This window comes from Echiichthys vipera (assembly GCF_963691815.1).
Source record: "Echiichthys vipera genome assembly, chromosome: 2".
Lineage (NCBI taxonomy): Eukaryota > Metazoa > Chordata > Actinopteri > Perciformes > Trachinidae > Echiichthys > Echiichthys vipera.
In genome coordinates, this window is record NC_139827.1 from 4,452,866 (window position 1) to 4,471,124 (window position 18,259).

Genomic DNA, 18,259 nt, shown 5'->3' on the forward strand with positions numbered 1-18,259 from the left:
CAGCCGGAGCCGACGTCGTCCTCGTGGTTACGCCCTGCTTCTACAAGGGCAAGATGGACGGCCGCGCTCTGATGCAGCATTTCACGAAGGTAGGGCCGCAGCTAACTAACTAATGGTCGTTTTCATTCTCCGGTCACCCGTGGGTTATTCTCGTTGGGTCTATTCGCCGTTTCGCTCGATGAAACGGGTGAAAAATGTGGATCAGTGTGTTTCCCCGAAGGCCAAGACGACGTCAATGCAATTCAATTTTATTTATAGTGTCGAATCATAACAAAAGTGATCTCAGGACACTTTACAGAGTAGGTAAAGACCACACTCTATGACTTATTTATGATTTACAGAGACCCAACAATTCCCCCGTAGAGTACGGTGGCGTTGAAAACCTTCACTATAACAGACAGGAACGTCAGACAGACCCAGCTCTGTGGAGGACGGACATCTGTCTGCACCGGAGAGAGGAAGAAAAGGAGAGAGAGAGAGAGAAAAGACGGACAGATGGACAGAGAGAGACAAAGACAGAGACAGACACACTTCCAGTAACTATAATAATATCTATAGTAATGTGAATATGACTTATTAAAACAGCAGAACAGTAGAAACAAGCACAGCTGAGGTGATAGATTATAACAGCAGCAGGAAGCGTCATGCAGGACCACGGCAGCAGGCACCACCACCATCAGCAGAGACCTGCACACAGGACCACGGCAGCAGGCACCACCACCATCAGCAGAGACCTGCGAGACGACAAAGCACAAACAACTCCGGGGAAGAAGCTGAATTAGTAACATGCAGTGATGAGACATGAATGATACAAACAGAGAGGAGAGAAGCTCAGAGGATCAGGAAAAGGATTATCCCCCAGCAGACTCGGCCTATAGCAGCATTGTTAAGCAGAACAAAATCAGTCGTCCTAACAGTCGACGACTAATCGACAAATCGTTTCAGCTCTACACGAACGTCGGCGACCGCAACACATGTGTACTTACACCAGGGCTGTCCAACCCTGCCCCTGGAGGGCCACTGTCCTGCATGTTTTAGGTTTCTCCCCGCTCTAACACACTTGAGTCTAACGATTTTCAAACCTGTGACGAGCATCAGCTGCTTGATAATGAGCACATCATTAGATTCAAGTGTGTTAGAGCAGAGAGAAACCTAAAACATGCAGGACAGTGGCTCTCTAGGAGCAGGGTTGGGCAGCCCTGACTTACACACTTATGAGCACCCTGACACAGTTGCATTATAATACAATACAATATATTCCCCGTCCCCATTTCTATACCTCGCAAAAGCACTTTGTTGTACATCTTTTTAAACGCTGATATTTGTACTTTGTTTAATATTTGTCCTCCAGTCGTTTCCACAAATCCTTCATTTCATCACCTTTACAGGTTGTATTGTAAACGAGTTTACAACAAGGGTTTAAGGGAAAGTGCGGATTCAAACATGGTGCTTTCGCGGGCTCATCTCTCTGCGTGTCCCCTGCAGGTGGCGGACAGCAGCCCGGTGCCGGTGGTTCTGTACAGCGTGCCGGCCAACACGGGCCTGGAGCTGCCGCTGGACGCTGTGGTGCAGCTGTCCCAGCACCCGAACATCCTGGGCCTTAAAGACAGCGGAGGAGATGTAAGAAAACACACGTTTAAGTGTCTCCTTGTAATCTGAGAGTCCGCAGGTGTCGCTGTGCTGCGGCTGGAGAAACATTATCTCCAGCAGCCGCACCGGTGCCTCGTGCACCCGACAGGGCTGCAGATTTCCATGTAATGTATCAGGCTTTGCTTCTCGTTGACATCAAGCCATTTGATATTAACCGGACGAAGTCAGACGACGTCCCATGTGGTCAGTTTTCACCACGACGAGTCTGAAAAGTGCTGAGAATTGATTGCGCCACACCAGATTGTCCAGCCCCCGTCAGCAGCCGCAGTATTAAGGAGTAACAGTGAGCAAAAGTATTTTTTCCTTCGTTTTATATGTAAGGACTCTTCTCATGCTACTGCAGAGAATTGGTGTTATTTTGAGCAGTATTAGTGGTTAAAAAAGACCTTTGAATGCCTTCACTGTACTACCACGAGCTAATCACTGTTAGCCACGTCCGGTTGTTAGCGATTCTACTGGATTTCTCCTTCAATAGTTCGGTACTGTACACCTACGCCGCACACTAAGATGTACACTGTTAGGTTCACTGTGCCGTACACTATGATGCACACTGTTAGGTTCACTGTGCCGTACACTATGATGTACACTGTTGCGTTCACTGTGCCGTACACTATGATGTACACTGTTAGGTTCACTGTGCCGTACACTATGATGTACACTGTTGCGTTCACTGTGCCGTACACTATGATGCACACTGTTAGGTTCACTGTGCCGTACACTATGATGTACACTGTTAGGTTCACTGTGCCGTACACTATGATGTACACTGTTAGGTTCACTGTGCCGTACACTGTGATGTACACTGTTAGGTTCACTGTGCCGTACACTGTGATGTACACTGTTAGGTTCACTGTGCCGTACACTATGATGTACACTGTAAGGTTCACTGTGCCGTACACTATGATGTACACTGTTGCGTTCACTGTGCCGTACACTATGATGTACACAGTTAGGTTCACTGTGCCGTACACAATGATGTACACTGTCAGGTTCACTGTGCCGTACACTTTGATGTACACTGTTGCGTTCACTGTGCCGTACACTATTATGTACACTGTTGCGTTCACTGTGCCGTACACTTGACAAAGTGCAGACGTTCCTCTGTTTGGTTTTCGGTTCTGTGAGTAACGTCTTGAAGATGAAGTCACAGCAGTTTTACGAGGCATCACTTTGGCGATCAGCGGAGAGTCCTTCCTACACAGTGAGGGTACGATCCTCAGTGAAAAACAAAAAATAGAAAAACACTGATACCAGAAAAACATGGCGGCCATGCAGCGGAAACATGGCACTAGTTTCAAAACCTCCAGCAATCTCCAGAAATCTAAAGTTTGATCAGGAGGATTTTCTTTCTTTTGATCTAGAAATGATGATTTTCTTCTTCTCTATAATGAAAAAAGAGACATTGCACTTCCACTCATCAGCAGACACAACATTATATTCAGGTTCTCATTTGAACGGCACATTTTCAGTAAAGTAGCCACCGCAGAGGAGAGAGTGGTGCCTGTGCAGCGGCCCACGGCTCCAGTGTGTACTTTCATCCTTCAGGGCTGATTGCGGGGTGACTTGTTGGGGGGGGGGGGGGGGGGGGGGGGGAGAACAGTTTGCTCTCGTCGTAGCCTCAGTACCTTTTTTTCATCTGTGTGGGAAGTGTTTGCGAGAAGTTGCAAATGGATTTCTGATTTGGGAAATAACATGTTTGTCCACTCGCTGGGAGACAGAGGCGTGGGCGTAGTTCAAGCGCAGAGCGGCTCTGCTCAGTAGTAGGCGTGAAGAGGCCAAACACAGAAAACAAGGGGCCGATGGGTCAATTTGAGGAAGGCAGACAGGTTCTAGAAAGATTATACAAAACATGAGTGGCAAAAGTGATTTCCCCACATCAGCCCGCTGCTGCTATTTGGCAGATTACTTTATCAAAAATGTCCATTTCTAGCATGCGTGGTCGTGGCCAGAATAGATTTTTGTTGCACTCTGGCAAAAAAATTGACATATTTTCAGAAATGAAAGCGGTGTTTTGTCAGCGGACTCTGGCGTATGCAGGCTTGTAGGTCAAGTTTGACTTGCAGCAGCCTCCAGATGCAAGATTCAAGATTCAAGAAGCTTTATTTATCCCGAGGGAAATTATTGTGCGACAGTTTCAATAGAAGAAGAAAAAGAAGAAGAATTCCTTAATTCGTCCCGCAATGGGGAAATTCAACTTTAACTCTATTTTTACATGTTACACACACACAGGCCCGAAATACACTCACATGCACAGACAGGACCTATACATGCAATTAATGGAGAGATGTTCGAGTGAGGGGGCTGCCATTGACCGGCGCCCCGAGCAGTTGGGGGTTCGGTGCCTTGCTCAACAGCACCTGGGCAGTGGTTCCCAGCCAAGTCACCTATGGACTGAGCTACTGCCGCCCCTAAAAAGGTGGGAAAGGATAAGAGTAACAATAAGCATAAAAATATAATAAAATAAAGCTAACGTAAAATAAATCAAACAATAACTAAGTGTGACAGAGTGCAACAAACATTGTGGTTAAACGCAGCGTGCAGTTTAGCAGCAAGTTGAAATAAAATAAGTACAAACTAAATAAGTGATAATGAGCGATAAGATACAGTGTTAAAGTGTAGCAGCCTTTCTTACTGAACTAAGTTACAGTAAAGTACACTGAAGTGTAGCAGCAGTAAGTTACAGTACCACTAATAAAGTGATGTAGTGATGATATAAAGTGACAAAGTGACATTTTGTCAGGACACAATGTCTCCACTGTTCCTTACCTGACCCGGGGGGGGGGGGGGGGGGATTATAGAGATTGATGGTCACTAGGAGAAAAGACTTCCTTCGGCGTTCAGTGTTGCACCGGGGGAGAATGAGTCTGTGGCTGAAGGTGCTTCTGCTGGAGGTCAGAGGTCAGCAGCTGGTGGAGAGGGTGAGTGTTGTTGTCCAGGATGCTGTTTAGACAGCATCCTCCTCTCAGACACTTTATCCCATGGGTGTCAAACTGATCCAGTAAAGGGGCCGTGTGTGTGTGTGGCTGCAGGTTTTCATTCCAACCAAGCAGGAACACACCTGACTCTACTTACTCCATCACCTGAACTGTCTTCACACTGTTGGTTTGTTGGACCAGGTGTGTTTTTGATTGGTTGGAATGAAAACCTGCAGCCACACACACACACACACACGGCCCTTTACTGGATCACTTTGACACCCATGCTCTATCCCATCAGTCCTCTACCCCAGTGCAAAGGGGGTCCCCGGCCAGAAGCTAATGCTGTTCGGGGGGGCCTTGGCACCCCCGATCTATCCTGATCATATCTCAACTATGAAATATATCATGATATAGCACATTTTCTAGTTAATCACATGGTAAAGGCTATTTTTGCACATATCCTTTTAACTCTCTTGTAATGTCGTTAAGATATTTGTTGCGTTCATTAAAGTTCCACCTCGTGTCCTCTCATCTAATGAGCGTTACGGCGAGGAGGCACCTTTTCGCCTTTGCACGCCGACCAAAATCCGCCTGTGCAATACAAACAATTATCATCTCTCAAGTGAAATAATCATAACACCTTCTGTTGAGGTGTAACCTGTCACCGGGAAAATAGTCTCGGAACTTGAAAATATGACATAAGTCAACATAACGCCGCCGCCGCTGCTGCTGCTTGTCACAAAAACCTAGTGTTGATTAAGATGACAAGCTGTTCTTTACATATGTTTTTTATACATTAAACACGTAACAATTAAATGCGAAAAATGGAAACATTTTACATTTGAATTCAGGAAGCAGGGCTGAGTGTGGAGAAGTGTGATGTGACTGTTTAACACCTTTAAATTAAGATGAGTTGGAAAAAACAGGAACATGCTGGATTCATATACATATATGCTCAATTATCGTATGTTTCTAAAGTGGTTTTCCGTCTGTCGGCTTAAGGCAACGTTGGCAACACGCACACACACACACACAAGCACGCACACACACACACACACACACACACACGCACACGCACACACAAATTCTGACCCTGGTCAACGTTTTTCTATCTTCTCGTACTTAGAGACAATAAAGGACGTTCGTGTCTTTACAGTACACACACACACACACACACACACACGCACACGCACACGCACACGCACACGCACACGCACACGCACATGCACACGCACGGACACAAACACACACACACACACACACACAAATTCTGACCCTGGTCAACGTTTTTCTATCCTCTCATACTTAAAGACAGTAAAGGACGTGCGTGTCTTTGCAGTACACACACAGACACACACACACACACACACACTCACACACACACACACACACAGGTCGTAGAGAGATGGAAGTTGATTCCTTAAATATGTTTTCATGTACGGACTTTCCAACGGTGCCACCCCTGAGTGTGTGCGACCTTCCGTCCCCGAGAAACGTCACACACAAAAATTAAAATTCATTTTGTATGTTAAGTTAATGCAAAGTGAATATTAATCATTTAAATTGTATATGTAAATATGTAATACAATGTACTCCCCTTATTCAGTGACTTTATTACATATTAAAAATATTAAAATGTTTACTTTTCTAGCTCCCACTGAATTTGAATTTTATAATGTATAAATGACTTAGATTTGGTACATTTTGCGATAACAAAAAGTCAGATTTATCAATATTTATATTATTTATTATTTATAGACGGCCGTATTCATTCATTATTTCTTGTGCAAAGTGCAGAAAATGTGAACAAACTGCTTTCTGAGGTTCCATAGAGCACAGGGTGAGAGACCAGACACTGAAGACAGTTTTATGACATGTACAGAGAGAGCAGATGCCAGCGGAGTGGCTGACACGACTCACATGCCCTGAAGTAGACTGAGGGAGCGTGTAGGCGCCAGGCCAATGGAAGAGTTTCCAGTGTGCCTTGGGTTTTTTCTCTTATTGATCACAAAGCTAAATGCAAGTTTAACCTCACTGCTCTTTGGTCTGATTTTTATAACACGTTTGAAAGAAGGGCGACACAGTGGTGTGGTGGTTAGCACTGTCGCCTCAAAGCGAGAGGGTTCCTGGTTTGAATCCCGGCTGGGGCCCTTCAGTGTAGAGTGTGCATGTTCTCCCGTGTCTGCGTGGGTTTTCTCCGGGTTCTCCGGTTTCCTCCCACAGTCCAAAGACGTGCAGGTGTTCGGTTCATTGATGACTCTAAATTGCCCGTAGGAGTGAATGGTTGTCTGTCTCAGTTCGCCCTGTGATAGACTGGCGTCCTGTCCAGGGTGGACCCCGCCTCACGCCCGATGTCAGCTGGTATCGGCTCCCGCCTCCCCGCGACCCTGACAGGGACAAGCGGTTAAAGATGAATGAATGAAAAAAATGTTTGAAAGAGTCCAAAGTCAAAGCTGTTTTGAGCTAATGCTAACCTAAACAATAACGATGCTAACCTGCTGCTGTTAAAGGTGGAATATGTAGAATCTTTATTAAAAGCTATATTTAATTTTTTTTGTTATATTAATACACCCACGGGGCGTTTGAGGGGTACAGAATGAAAGTCTTGCTTTTCCATAAAAAAAAATATATTTCAATCCTTTTTGACTGGTTTGACAAAGACCTTCTGTCACGTTCTGTTTTCATTGTAGCAGCCAATAGCGCTGGGCGTTGGGGGTTGCCAGTGTTGTCTGTTGTTGCTACAGAAACAATGAATCATTCTGAGTTGAGAGCTAGCTCATCGATTATACACCACTCAAAGAAAGACTTTCAGTTGAAGACTGGCTAACGTTAAATACTGTTATAAAATTAGTAGATTATTCGCTTTGGAGGGAAGCGCCGTGAGACGTGTTAGAAAGGTAACAACTGCTTCATTAGAAAATGTATTAAATTAAAGAAGAAATTGGACCATGTTTCACTTTTTGTTGAATAAAATCAGATTTCATGTCTGCACACATCGGAAAACAAATACTCAGATAGATACAGAGGTGATCTGTGATTGGCCAGTATCGATGTGTTGGTCTGAAACGACGCTGGGGAGGATTTCTTACTGGTGTTTGTACGTAGTTTGTCCGGCGGAGCGTGGTCAGAAACGGACTGATATTAAACACACAGCCCTGATGTTTATTTATTTATATTTATTCCTTATTCCGGGGGTGGCAGAAGCTCAGTCCATAGGTGACCTGGCTGGGAACCGGAGGGTCGCTGGCTCAAGTCCCTGTGTGGACCATGAATGGAGCGTGGACTGGTGGCTGGAGAGGTGCCAGTTCTTCTCCTGGGCACTACTGAGGTGCTGTTGAGCAAGACACCGAACCCCCAACTGCTTGTGTGTGTGTGTGTGTGTGTGTGTGTGTGTGTGTGTGTGTGTGTGTGTGTGTGTGTGACATGATTAATAATAAGAGTGAAAAAATTCAATTTCCCCGTTGCGGGATCAATAAAGTTATTCTTCTTCTTATTATTATTTTGTTCAAGTGTTAAACTCTAGAATTAGTTGAATGTCAAATATTGTATGTATAATTCATAACAATAACACTACTAATAATAAAGCTATGAACTTCTTTTTGGTGTCGGCCGAGAGACGCAGGTTTTATTTATCAACATCAGCTTCAAAATAATCCATATTTTGCATCTAAATCTTTTATTTTTCTCCCCGTTTTTGTCACCGTGGTGCAACAAAAACACATTTTTTGACGTTTGAGGCTTAAAACCCTAATCTACCGTAGAGGGTGACGCTCTGAAGGTGCGCACCGCGGGCTAATGACAATAATGAGACTTAGAAAAATAAAAGCTAATGAGTGTTTTTCTGTCACGAGGGCAGACGGCGCTCTCGCTGTGATGTTATTTTCCCATCGGGGGGGTGCTGCACGGAAAACGCCAGAGTGCTCGAGCTTTCAGGAGAGCAGCAGGAGCTCCTATAAACCTGATTGACTGACTGATCAATTACAGCCCTGCGAGTTTGAAATGACTGATACGGGGGAACTGATTGACACTCACAGTGGTTAAAAATAGAGCCTCAGTTGTAACCGTGATGGAGACTTAAAACCGGAGGCTGCAGCTTTTCCCTGCGGAGTTTTCAGTTTCATGTGCGGAGCAGCCGCGCGGTTTCTCACGCGCTCCCTTTGAACATTTCAGGTTTATTTGGATTCTGCGCTTCACATCCGCAGTGACAAAAGAGAATTAAAAGAGGCAAAACAAAATAAAGAGCTTATCAATTATTCATCAGCCTTTCCCATCCTCCTCCCCCCTCCTCCTCCTCCTTCCCCTCCTCCTCCTCCTCTTTTGAAGATCATTCCTTTTTTTTCTCACTGGGGACTTGTCTGTTTTTCCCCCTCTCTTCTCCTTCTCCTCCTTCTTCTCCTCCTGTTCGGGATCTGGTACGACCCCCCCCCTCCTCCTCCTCCTCCCAAAACAATGTTAACAGTCGATGCTCGTCTCAATTTGAGCGATTTGTTTACCTTTTGTGAGGTGTTGGATTTGTCGCTGTCTCTTGTGACGGCGTCCCCCGGGGATTAAAACACGCTACGCCGAGATATGAGTCCTGACATCAGGGAGGAGTGATGACAATGAAACGCTCCTGACTCTCTCTCTCTCTCTCTCTCCCCCTCTCCCCCTCTCTCTGTTTCTTTACTCGCTCCTCAGATCTCACGGATCGGCCTAATTGTTCACAAAACCAAATCGCAGGATTTCCAGGTGTTGGCGGGCTCAGCAGGGTTTCTCATGGCGGCCTATTGTGTCGGTAAGAAAAACCCCTAAAACTACACAAACAAAGCTGTTGTTCCTCACAAGGAGCTGTGGGTAACCTCCACGTCCCCCAGGCTGCTACCTCCCTTAATGTTTGTTTTCTCTTTATCTCGTACCAAAGTGGAGAAGTCGACTTTGTTGTCCTCAATTACGATCACAGAGAAACGTCCACAAACTTCACAAATCTCTTTTTTTTTTTTACTCTTTTGATAAACGGTCACTTACACCAGTGGTTCCCAACCTTTTTCTTAAGGGACCCATATTTTTAAAATAAGGAACATCATAACTTATTTTACATGAAATACTTTATATTTCAGTTATTTAATAACAGCACGGGACAATGAGGAGAACCTGTGTATGACTACAACATATTTCTTCAGAACTTACTTTACTACTTTAAAAAAAAACTTTTTATTTGACATATTTCAATATAGGCAGTAGCTCAGTCTATAGGTGACTTGGCTGGGAACCGTAGGGTCGTTGGTTCAAGTCCCTGTGTGGACCATGTATGGAGTGTGGACTGGTGGCTGGAGAGGTGCCAGTTCATCTCCTGGGCACTGCCGAGGCGCCGGTCACTGGCAGCCCCCTCACTCTAACATCTCTCCTTAATTGCATGTATAGGTCCTGTCTGTGCATGTGTGTGTATTTCGGGCCTGTGTGTGTAACATGATTAATAATAGAGTGAAAACATTCAATTTCCCCGTGCGGGATAAATAAAGTAATTCTTCTTCTTCTTCTTCTAATATATTTCCTGCTTAAAAGAATTTGAAAAACAGCTTCAGAACTTGTACTTTGAAAAGTACAAGTTCTTTTTTTCCAAATTCATTTAAACAGGAAACATATTGAGCATCAGGGAAAAGGGAGAAATCTGTGGTCGGCCTCATTCATTCCCATGCATGTGGCTCAGAGTCCAGTTCAGTAAACAGTCTACGGGTCCGTCTCTCTCCTCTCATGGAGCAGAACTGTTGTTGTTATGTGACGCCGCGGGGTCAGAGGGAAGGGCGATGACGGCATCGTTATAGTAGTTGTGGTAGTATATAGTATGTGGTTTCGCCGTCCAGATGACAACTCCATGGGGGGCATTTTGAAATCTTCCCACCCTAGGACCCGGTTTCAAAAGATAACATGACACGATAACACCGGCTACATGTGGATGGTCGGTTAAAACCAGACTAAAGTTGTGCGGTTACAGTGTGTGGTCAGTCGTCAGCGTGGACGGTCCTTAAACATAGCTGTCCCCTGTACAGCCTGACCCAATAACGCGCTAACTATAAGTTACATGACTAAATATTCAAACACTTAAATCAGATTATATTCAGCACATTAACATCTTATTATGATGTACTTGCATAGGGAATTTATAACACCATTATTTTGACAAAATATTTTTATTGCACTTTCACATTTTAATAAACAGAGCTCTTCTTTCACTCCCATGTCGTGCAACCTTCCCGCTAACGCACAAACCTTTATGATGATAGGACTGGTCCCTTACTCACAGTACATCTAGAAGCAACACATAAAAAAAATTGTACCCAGAAGGAACCATCTCTCCAGCTTCTGCTCCAGACTTTTGTTTTTCGTTGTTATATTATTAAGCAGTCACAACATTCAGGGCGCGACACGACTGCTCTCCAAAGGTGAAGCCAAAACTTCGGGGTCGCCCCCAGAAGCTGGCTGTTAGTCTAGGAAGCGCCCGATTTGACATGCAGCAGAGACGACAATATCACACATATGTGTCACCGTCTGAACGTGTAGAATTTTAGTGCTACACGTCTTAAACATGTCCTCGTTTTTTTAGATTGATTTCCTGCTGTACCTCGTAAGCTGCCGTTCATATTAATTTGACCATAATAAATCAATCATATAAATTACTTTAGAGGATGAATCCATCACAGGGTGCATTCAGTCAACTGTAATCAATTTGCAGAAGTTGCGTCATCGTCGCATCTGCAGTTGCGGGGAGGAGCTGTTTTAAGATCTCTTCCTCTTGATGAGATCTGCTTCACACTTGGTGGTTTTGTTGCCGGGGACCCAGTGATGTAACCTGACCCAGTGATGTAACCTGACTCATGAGATGGTTTGTTACACAGAACCATCTGAAAAGGCTTCATTAGAAAATGTTTGGAAAAGGGCGGACCTTCAAAACGTACCTGGCAGGTGACTGGATGAACCACCTGCCAGTCAAACTCTTGCAGAAGAAAACATTTAGCCTTCAGCGTCGTTCTCTTCTCTCAAAGCAGAAAAACTCTCCGTTTCTGATCAAACGGATGCTAATGCAGCATCTAAGCTAACCTGTTTAGGAGCCGCTATTGTTGTGGTTTTGAACGAGCGGTCGCCCCTCGTGTAACCGTCACCCTCCCTCATCTGCCAGTAGCTCCTCAGAGGACGCTGATTGGTCTGTTCACTTTCCTTCTGAACACAAACGCATTACACGGAGCCTGACAACATGAGACGTCGGCTGCTGTCCTCCGTAACCAGTGATGTGCTTTGTGTTGGATTTGATGCAACTTGTCCAGATGGTCGCGCTATAACAACCACATTTACGTTTTGGCCTATGACTTTTGAACAATACGTCTGGGAAACAAAAATTCTGGATTCTGGTGGTCCAGACGAATCTATCCATATTACCCACGTTTGTCCGCCATTTTGAATTGTGTCCAAATCTTTTCTTTTCATTCCTCGTCCTACAAATTTTTAACAATAATTGCCAAATTTGGTGCAGAACAGTTGGAAAAAGTTCAGATTTTTAATTTTCCGTACAGTTTTGCTTCAGCTGACCGTCATAGTTTGCTTAACTGATACGGGCGGTGCTTACATTGCAAAAAAAAAATGCCATATCTCTTGAACGCTTTGTGCTGTTGCAGCCATATTTCGTGGACATGTGAAGATGGGATGTCTGAGTGGACATGACAAACCTGGTGCCATTTGGCCAATAGGTGGCTCTGTTGCAGCATTATCTAACTTTAAAGGAATTCATCTGTGTGTGTGTGTGTGTGTGTGTGTGTGTGTGCGTGCAGTATGTAGAGTGCCCTTTGCATAGTTCATGCACCTTTCATCCAATCGACCTCACACTTGGCAGGTGTTTTGCGGAGAACCCAAGGGACTGCAGTGTCTCATAGACCACTCGTGAAGACATTTGAAAACACTCCATACTTGCGGTTTTTATTGCCGTAACGAGAGAGAAACTTTCACGTGAACATGCGCCCAAAATTTGACCAGGAACAGATAGATTCACTCTTCTTCCCTCATCCAACTGTGCAGACAGACTTCCAATAAGAGTTGAAGACCGACAGAAATTCTTCTTTGAAGTCTTTACTGTGAAAACAGAGTCGGACATTTTTCTCAGGAACTTCTATTCCTCAGAACTGGAGCGTCTGAACGTCACGATCACAATATAACCGCGGCCTTGGAGACACACGGACCTTTAGCATTCAAACCAGCGACTTTACACTACATTACTGTCTGTACGTCCCCTGTGCTCAAGAGGATTTCACATTAACAGGCTTCCTCCAGGTCCAAAATGACCAGGATTCAAGAGGGTGTATTGTCATTACAGCCACATACACAATGCAATGCAATACTCATAAATGAAGGACAGCCGGTGTGTTTTCTCTTGACTGTTGTGTGTTTATCTCAGACCAGAGTTCAGTAGGGTCTTCTCATCCTGCAGAGAAGCATGTGATCTTTCATTTGAAGCTGCAGTAAATCATAAAAGATCTGCGACCTTTCGTTATGAATGTCTTATACCTTCTTGGCATGGCGGCCACGTACGGTGTATTCTAAGCCTGGATTAGATAACAAGTTAGGGGAAAGGCATCAATATGATGCTCAAGAACCTAATGAGTCATGTTCTCCCTCTGCCAGGCCTGCCAAACACACTTCCACAGCTCTCTGATCTTTGCTCCCTGACACGTTCTCATCTCCATAGCTGAAATATGGAAGTAATTGGCTGTGTGTGTGTGTGTGTGTGTGTGTGTGTGTGTGTCATAGCTATGCAGACTAAAGGAGCACGGTGATTGATATGATATATATGAGTTTGTGTTCAGGTTTTGATGTCCAAATTTATGCTCCCGCTGTTACTGTCAATTCTGCCGCCTACATACATTTAGTTAAACGCACGCCGTCTGTGAACGCAACATTCAGTGTTAGCAGAGAGGGCTGCGTCTCTGCAGACGTACAGACACCACACCACACACCGCCAATGCATCATAACTGATGATTGAGAGGTTATTTTGTATGTCTACGCATTAGCTGTGTTCAAAGTCGTCACCATATTCACTCACTCACTGTTCCCTTTATATTGTTTATTAAATTGTGAACTATAGAGGGAATGACCGAACGAGATTTTGGACACGACTTGAGAGTTTTCTAACAAATTGTTGTGTCAGTAGATGCGCCGGTAAATGTGTGACGGGAGTTGCGAGTTTATTTCAATGTTAAATCCCAAATAAATGGTTGAAATTCCGATGGTGTTCAAGTGGGGCTTTGTTAACGGTTGTGTGTCCTGATGGCGAGCGAGTAACAGTAGTCAGCTGGAACGGTTGTTGGTAACCGCGGTTAGCTTTCAGGTACTTGGCTAGCGTTAGCACCTCTTCTGCTTCTTCTCCTCTGGTAAAACACGGCCGCATTGCATCGTGGGATACAGGATAGAGTGTATTTACAATGAGTGCACTCAAATTACTTGTGCATTGTGGGTATTTTATAGTGGACTATATAGTGAATGAAATAAACCACGGAGAATTTGAACAACACTATAAAATGCCCCCTGGGCGCCTCCCTAGCGGGGTGTTCCAGGCACGTCCAGCTGGGAGGAGGCCTCGGGGAAGACCCAGGACCAGGTGGAGAGATTAGATCTCCACACTGGCCTGGGAACGCCTCAGGATCCCCCAGTTAGAGCTGGTTAATGTGGCCCGGGAAAGGGAAGTTTGGGGTCCCCTGCTAAAGCTTCTGCCCCCGAGACCCGACCCCGGATAAGAGGTTGAAGATGAGATGAGATGAGATATTTCTTTTTAGAAGTGAATCTAAAATGTGAAGAATGTGAAGTCTGAAAATACATTTGCTCAATTTTGAATAATATAGGGTATTTTTATTGGGGGGGGGGGGCATCTCATGTTGCCCCCGTCCCCCCCCGGGATCTGCACCCATGCGCATATGCTTGTGTTTTTTTCAGACTTGCATCAAGAAACGAGTTCACAATCAAACTCAGTCGGTTCCATTTCCCCCTCGTGCTTGAAGGAGCGTGTATTTGAAGGCCTCAGGATCCCCCAGTTAGAGCTGGTTAATGTGGCCCGGGAAAGGGAAGTTTGGGGTCCCCTGCTAAAGCTGCTGCCCCGCGACTCGACCCCGGATAAGAGGCTGAAGATGAGATGAGATAAGATTAGTGTGACTGTGGTTGTTTGCCTGCGTTGTCGGTAGAGATCTGTTTCACTTAGTGTCCTTGACATTTCAGACATCGGGTTTTCGCCTCCGTCTGTCTGCGTCCGGCCTTTAGTGTCTCTATTCAGGAGCCTGTCTTTTCGCGGCGCAGCTCGCCTGTCAGTCAGCAGCGTTAGGTAAGCCGCTCTCAGCTGTGTGATCTGAGCGGCGGCGGGGGCCACGGAAACATAAATCAGACAGAAAATCTGCCCATCAGCAGCCGCCGGCTCGTCTATCCACAACAACAACAACAACAACCCGAAGGCCACGGACGGAGGCCCACTCTCTCTTGCCTTTTTTTTTTTCTCCCCTGCCAGACGCAGACAATGAGATGTCACAATGAAAGGCCATGATATCTCGCTGCCTTGAACAATATATGTGTCTCTAGCTCTGTAAATAAAACTCAGACATTACAGTGTATGAAGCGCTGCTGCATACTGATCCGTCAGGGAGGAGAGAGAACAGGATGCAAGGAGGAAACGCTGTCAGTGACTCATTTATGTGTGTTGGCAGCAGGAGAGTGATGGATGGCTTTATTTAAGAGGAATACACACACACATACAACAACCGGCTGAAAACACACCTCCAGTCCTTTCTGCTTTCTGTTTTATCTTCACTTGTTTGAACGTTGAACGCTGTCCACACGTTTTAAAGAAAACTCCAGCTAAAGGATTTCATGCTTCTCTGACGGCTGAGGAAATTCTCCGATCTCTCGGGCAACTCGAGTGCTTCTTGTACTCCGCTGCGGTGCATGCTAATGTTTCGGCGCACCGTGCATGATTGCTGGGTGGAGCATTTGATATTCCAAACATACTAAGTGCGGAGTTGAGTGATTGCACACAGTGAACTGATCAAACGTGATTCATCAGGCCGCCTCCTTCAGCTTAACACCACGAAACCAAGATTATAACAACCGGCTGTGAATTAAAGTGCAACCCTTAAAATGTGAGCCAGCTTTGTAAAATTATATTCCATTATATGATAATAATAATAATAATAATAATAATAATAATCATAGCTCTTATTTAAACAGCATCTTCAGAGTTTAGAAAGCGCTTTGATGGACGAAGCAGGAGCATGAAACTCGGAAGACAATAAAACAAATCAGAAAGGAAAACAAAAGAGCGATTGGATGGATTTAAGCGTCCAACCCATAATCGCAGTTACATAACATCATAGAAGCTATGATAGCTGTAGAGTCGTGATTCCTGCATGGTTGCCCTCTGAAAACAAATCTCCCGAGTAACAAGTGTGTGTGCGTCGGTTTGTTTCGTGTGTTATGAGAGTTGTCGTGCCGCTGCCCTGAAGCGTTGAGAAGCAGAGCCCTAAGGGCGCACTCACTCTGTCCATCCGTACAGTGTCCAAGCACGTTCCACGGCTAAAGTCTAGTTCGTTTGACCAGTGTGAGTGCAACCGTACCGCGCCCAGGAGTGGGCCTTGGGCGCGGGGGGAGAGGGAGAGGGAGGGGGGGACAAGTACAGTGTGAGTGCGCCCTTAAAGTCCTCACTGCAGCGGCCTAGGGTTCAACTCCTTTTGCTGCATGTTGCCCCATCTCTCTCTCTCTCTCTCTCTCTCTCTCTCTCTCTCTCTCTCTCTCTCTCTCTCTCTCTCTCTCTCTCTCTCTCTCTCTCTCTCTCTCTCTCTCTCTCTCCTATTTCCTGTCAATCTCCAGCTCCTCCTATTCTCATAAAGGCCAAAAAAATGTATCTTTTTAAAAAAATCAAACATTTCCACTCTGTCGCCTGGAACCAGAACCACATGATTTACCAGTGATCCGTGAAATCTACAGCATCCTGAACTCGTTGGAGGCGAGACAGTGACCTACAGTAATCCAAATACGGACTTTGCTGCCCTGTTTGATTGATTGATTGATTTTCATATCATGCACACAAAAGGCCCTCATGGTTTTACTAGACACCAACATTTTCCTTTGCAGTGTTCCAACATTTCATTACATTACAAAGTTAATTTACAGCTGGTTCTCAAACAATAAACTTCTCTCCCAGGTTTGATAAAAAAAAGTTCCCTTCCTGAAGCACAACTCAAGGTTTTCGGAGTAATCCGACCAAAACAAATCAACATGAATGTAATGTTTAAGTAAAAAGTACATAAGGGATCTACTTTTACATCCCATTTGGACATTAGGACTCCAGGGTTAACTGCTAATGCTAATCATTCTCTTTCATTTAAATTTTACTTTACGTACATTTGAGCTATTTTGTGTGCGACGTTCTGGTTTCCCCCCCATTTATAAAGTGACCTTTTTTCTTCTTCTTTCCTAAGTGAGAAACATTTTGCTCCTAATCTCCTCATTATCACAAAGTAACCTGTTCTGAAATAACCCTAAAATAAAAAAAAGAATTTCAGCTCATTCTCCGTCTGAAATGTCCCACCTAGATGTTTTTATTCAGTCACCTTCACGAGTCTACTCCGAAGAGGTTCCTGTCATGTACCTCCACTTACCACAACTGAAGTCAATTTATGAACTTCTCCGCGGAGAAATCCTGTTAATAAAAGCAAATGGGGTGAATTTATGGTGTGAAGCTCTCCTCCTGTGATTTAAGGAGACTTACAACCTATAAATCTCAAGTTTTTTCAGTGATTTATTCATCGTGTGCACAACGATGACATGAGGAATAACTGGCAATGAAAACGTAGGACTCATGCATCCTCCAGCAATGCTCATGAAATAACTATAAAAAGAAAAAGCACATGCACAGTAATAGAGCAAGTTAAGATATACTAAAGGGCTAAAACAGGGGTGTCAAAGTGATCCAGTAAAGGGCCGTGTGGCTGCGGGTTTTCATTCCAACTAAGCAAGAACACACCTGATCTATTGAATCAACTGTGTGAAGACAGTTCAGGTGATTGCATGACACAAGTCAGGTGTGTTCTTGATTGGTTGGAATGAAAACCTGCAGCCACGACGACCCTTTACTGGATCACTTCGACACCCCTGGACTACAATATCAATGAAGTTACACCAAATGGACTCTCTTCTCTTTTATTCCTTTTTTATTGAGACAAATGTTCTTACAAGGGAAGGATTGTTGGGGTTCAAAGGGTCAAGAGCACGTCTCGCTGTATTCACTGTATTCACAGTATTGCATGAACATGAATCCTTCAGCTCTCGTGTGTGATCCGGGCGTGCAGGTGCGGTTGGCGGAGTGTGCGCGCTGGCTAACGTTCTGGGCCGGGAGCTGTGTGAATTGGAGCGTCTGTGTGTGACCGGTCGTTGGGAGGAAGCCAGAGTCCTGCAGCAGCGCCTCATCGAGCCCAACGCCGCCGTGAGTACCATCTGCTGCGCTGTGCACCGACACTTTTATATCGAGCAAACGGCGACAGACTGGAGGTTTAGTCAGAGGTGCAGCCGATCTGGAGTCCGATTGAACCTCAGCGGGCAAAGACAAACCGCAGTCGTGTCGGACTGAAAACCTGAAAACGTGCACTTTTGTAGACTTGCAGGGTTCGTTGCCATGAGGATCTGCAGCACT

General features: G+C 45.0%; 1 protein-coding gene across 1 annotated transcript in view; it reads left to right on the plus strand.

Moving 5' to 3' along the window:
* The window catches only part of hoga1 (4-hydroxy-2-oxoglutarate aldolase 1), a 31,073-nt gene that overhangs the window by 6,850 nt on the left and 5,964 nt on the right, over window positions 1-18,259 (plus strand). Inside the window, exons 3-6 of the mRNA XM_083935158.1 lie at window positions 1-89; window positions 1,486-1,620; window positions 9,246-9,342; window positions 17,919-18,052. The exon at window positions 1-89 is cut by the window's left edge and continues 39 nt beyond it. Coding sequence (XP_083791284.1) covers window positions 1-89; window positions 1,486-1,620; window positions 9,246-9,342; window positions 17,919-18,052 — 455 coding nt within the window. The remainder of the gene's footprint in view (window positions 90-1,485; window positions 1,621-9,245; window positions 9,343-17,918; window positions 18,053-18,259) is intronic.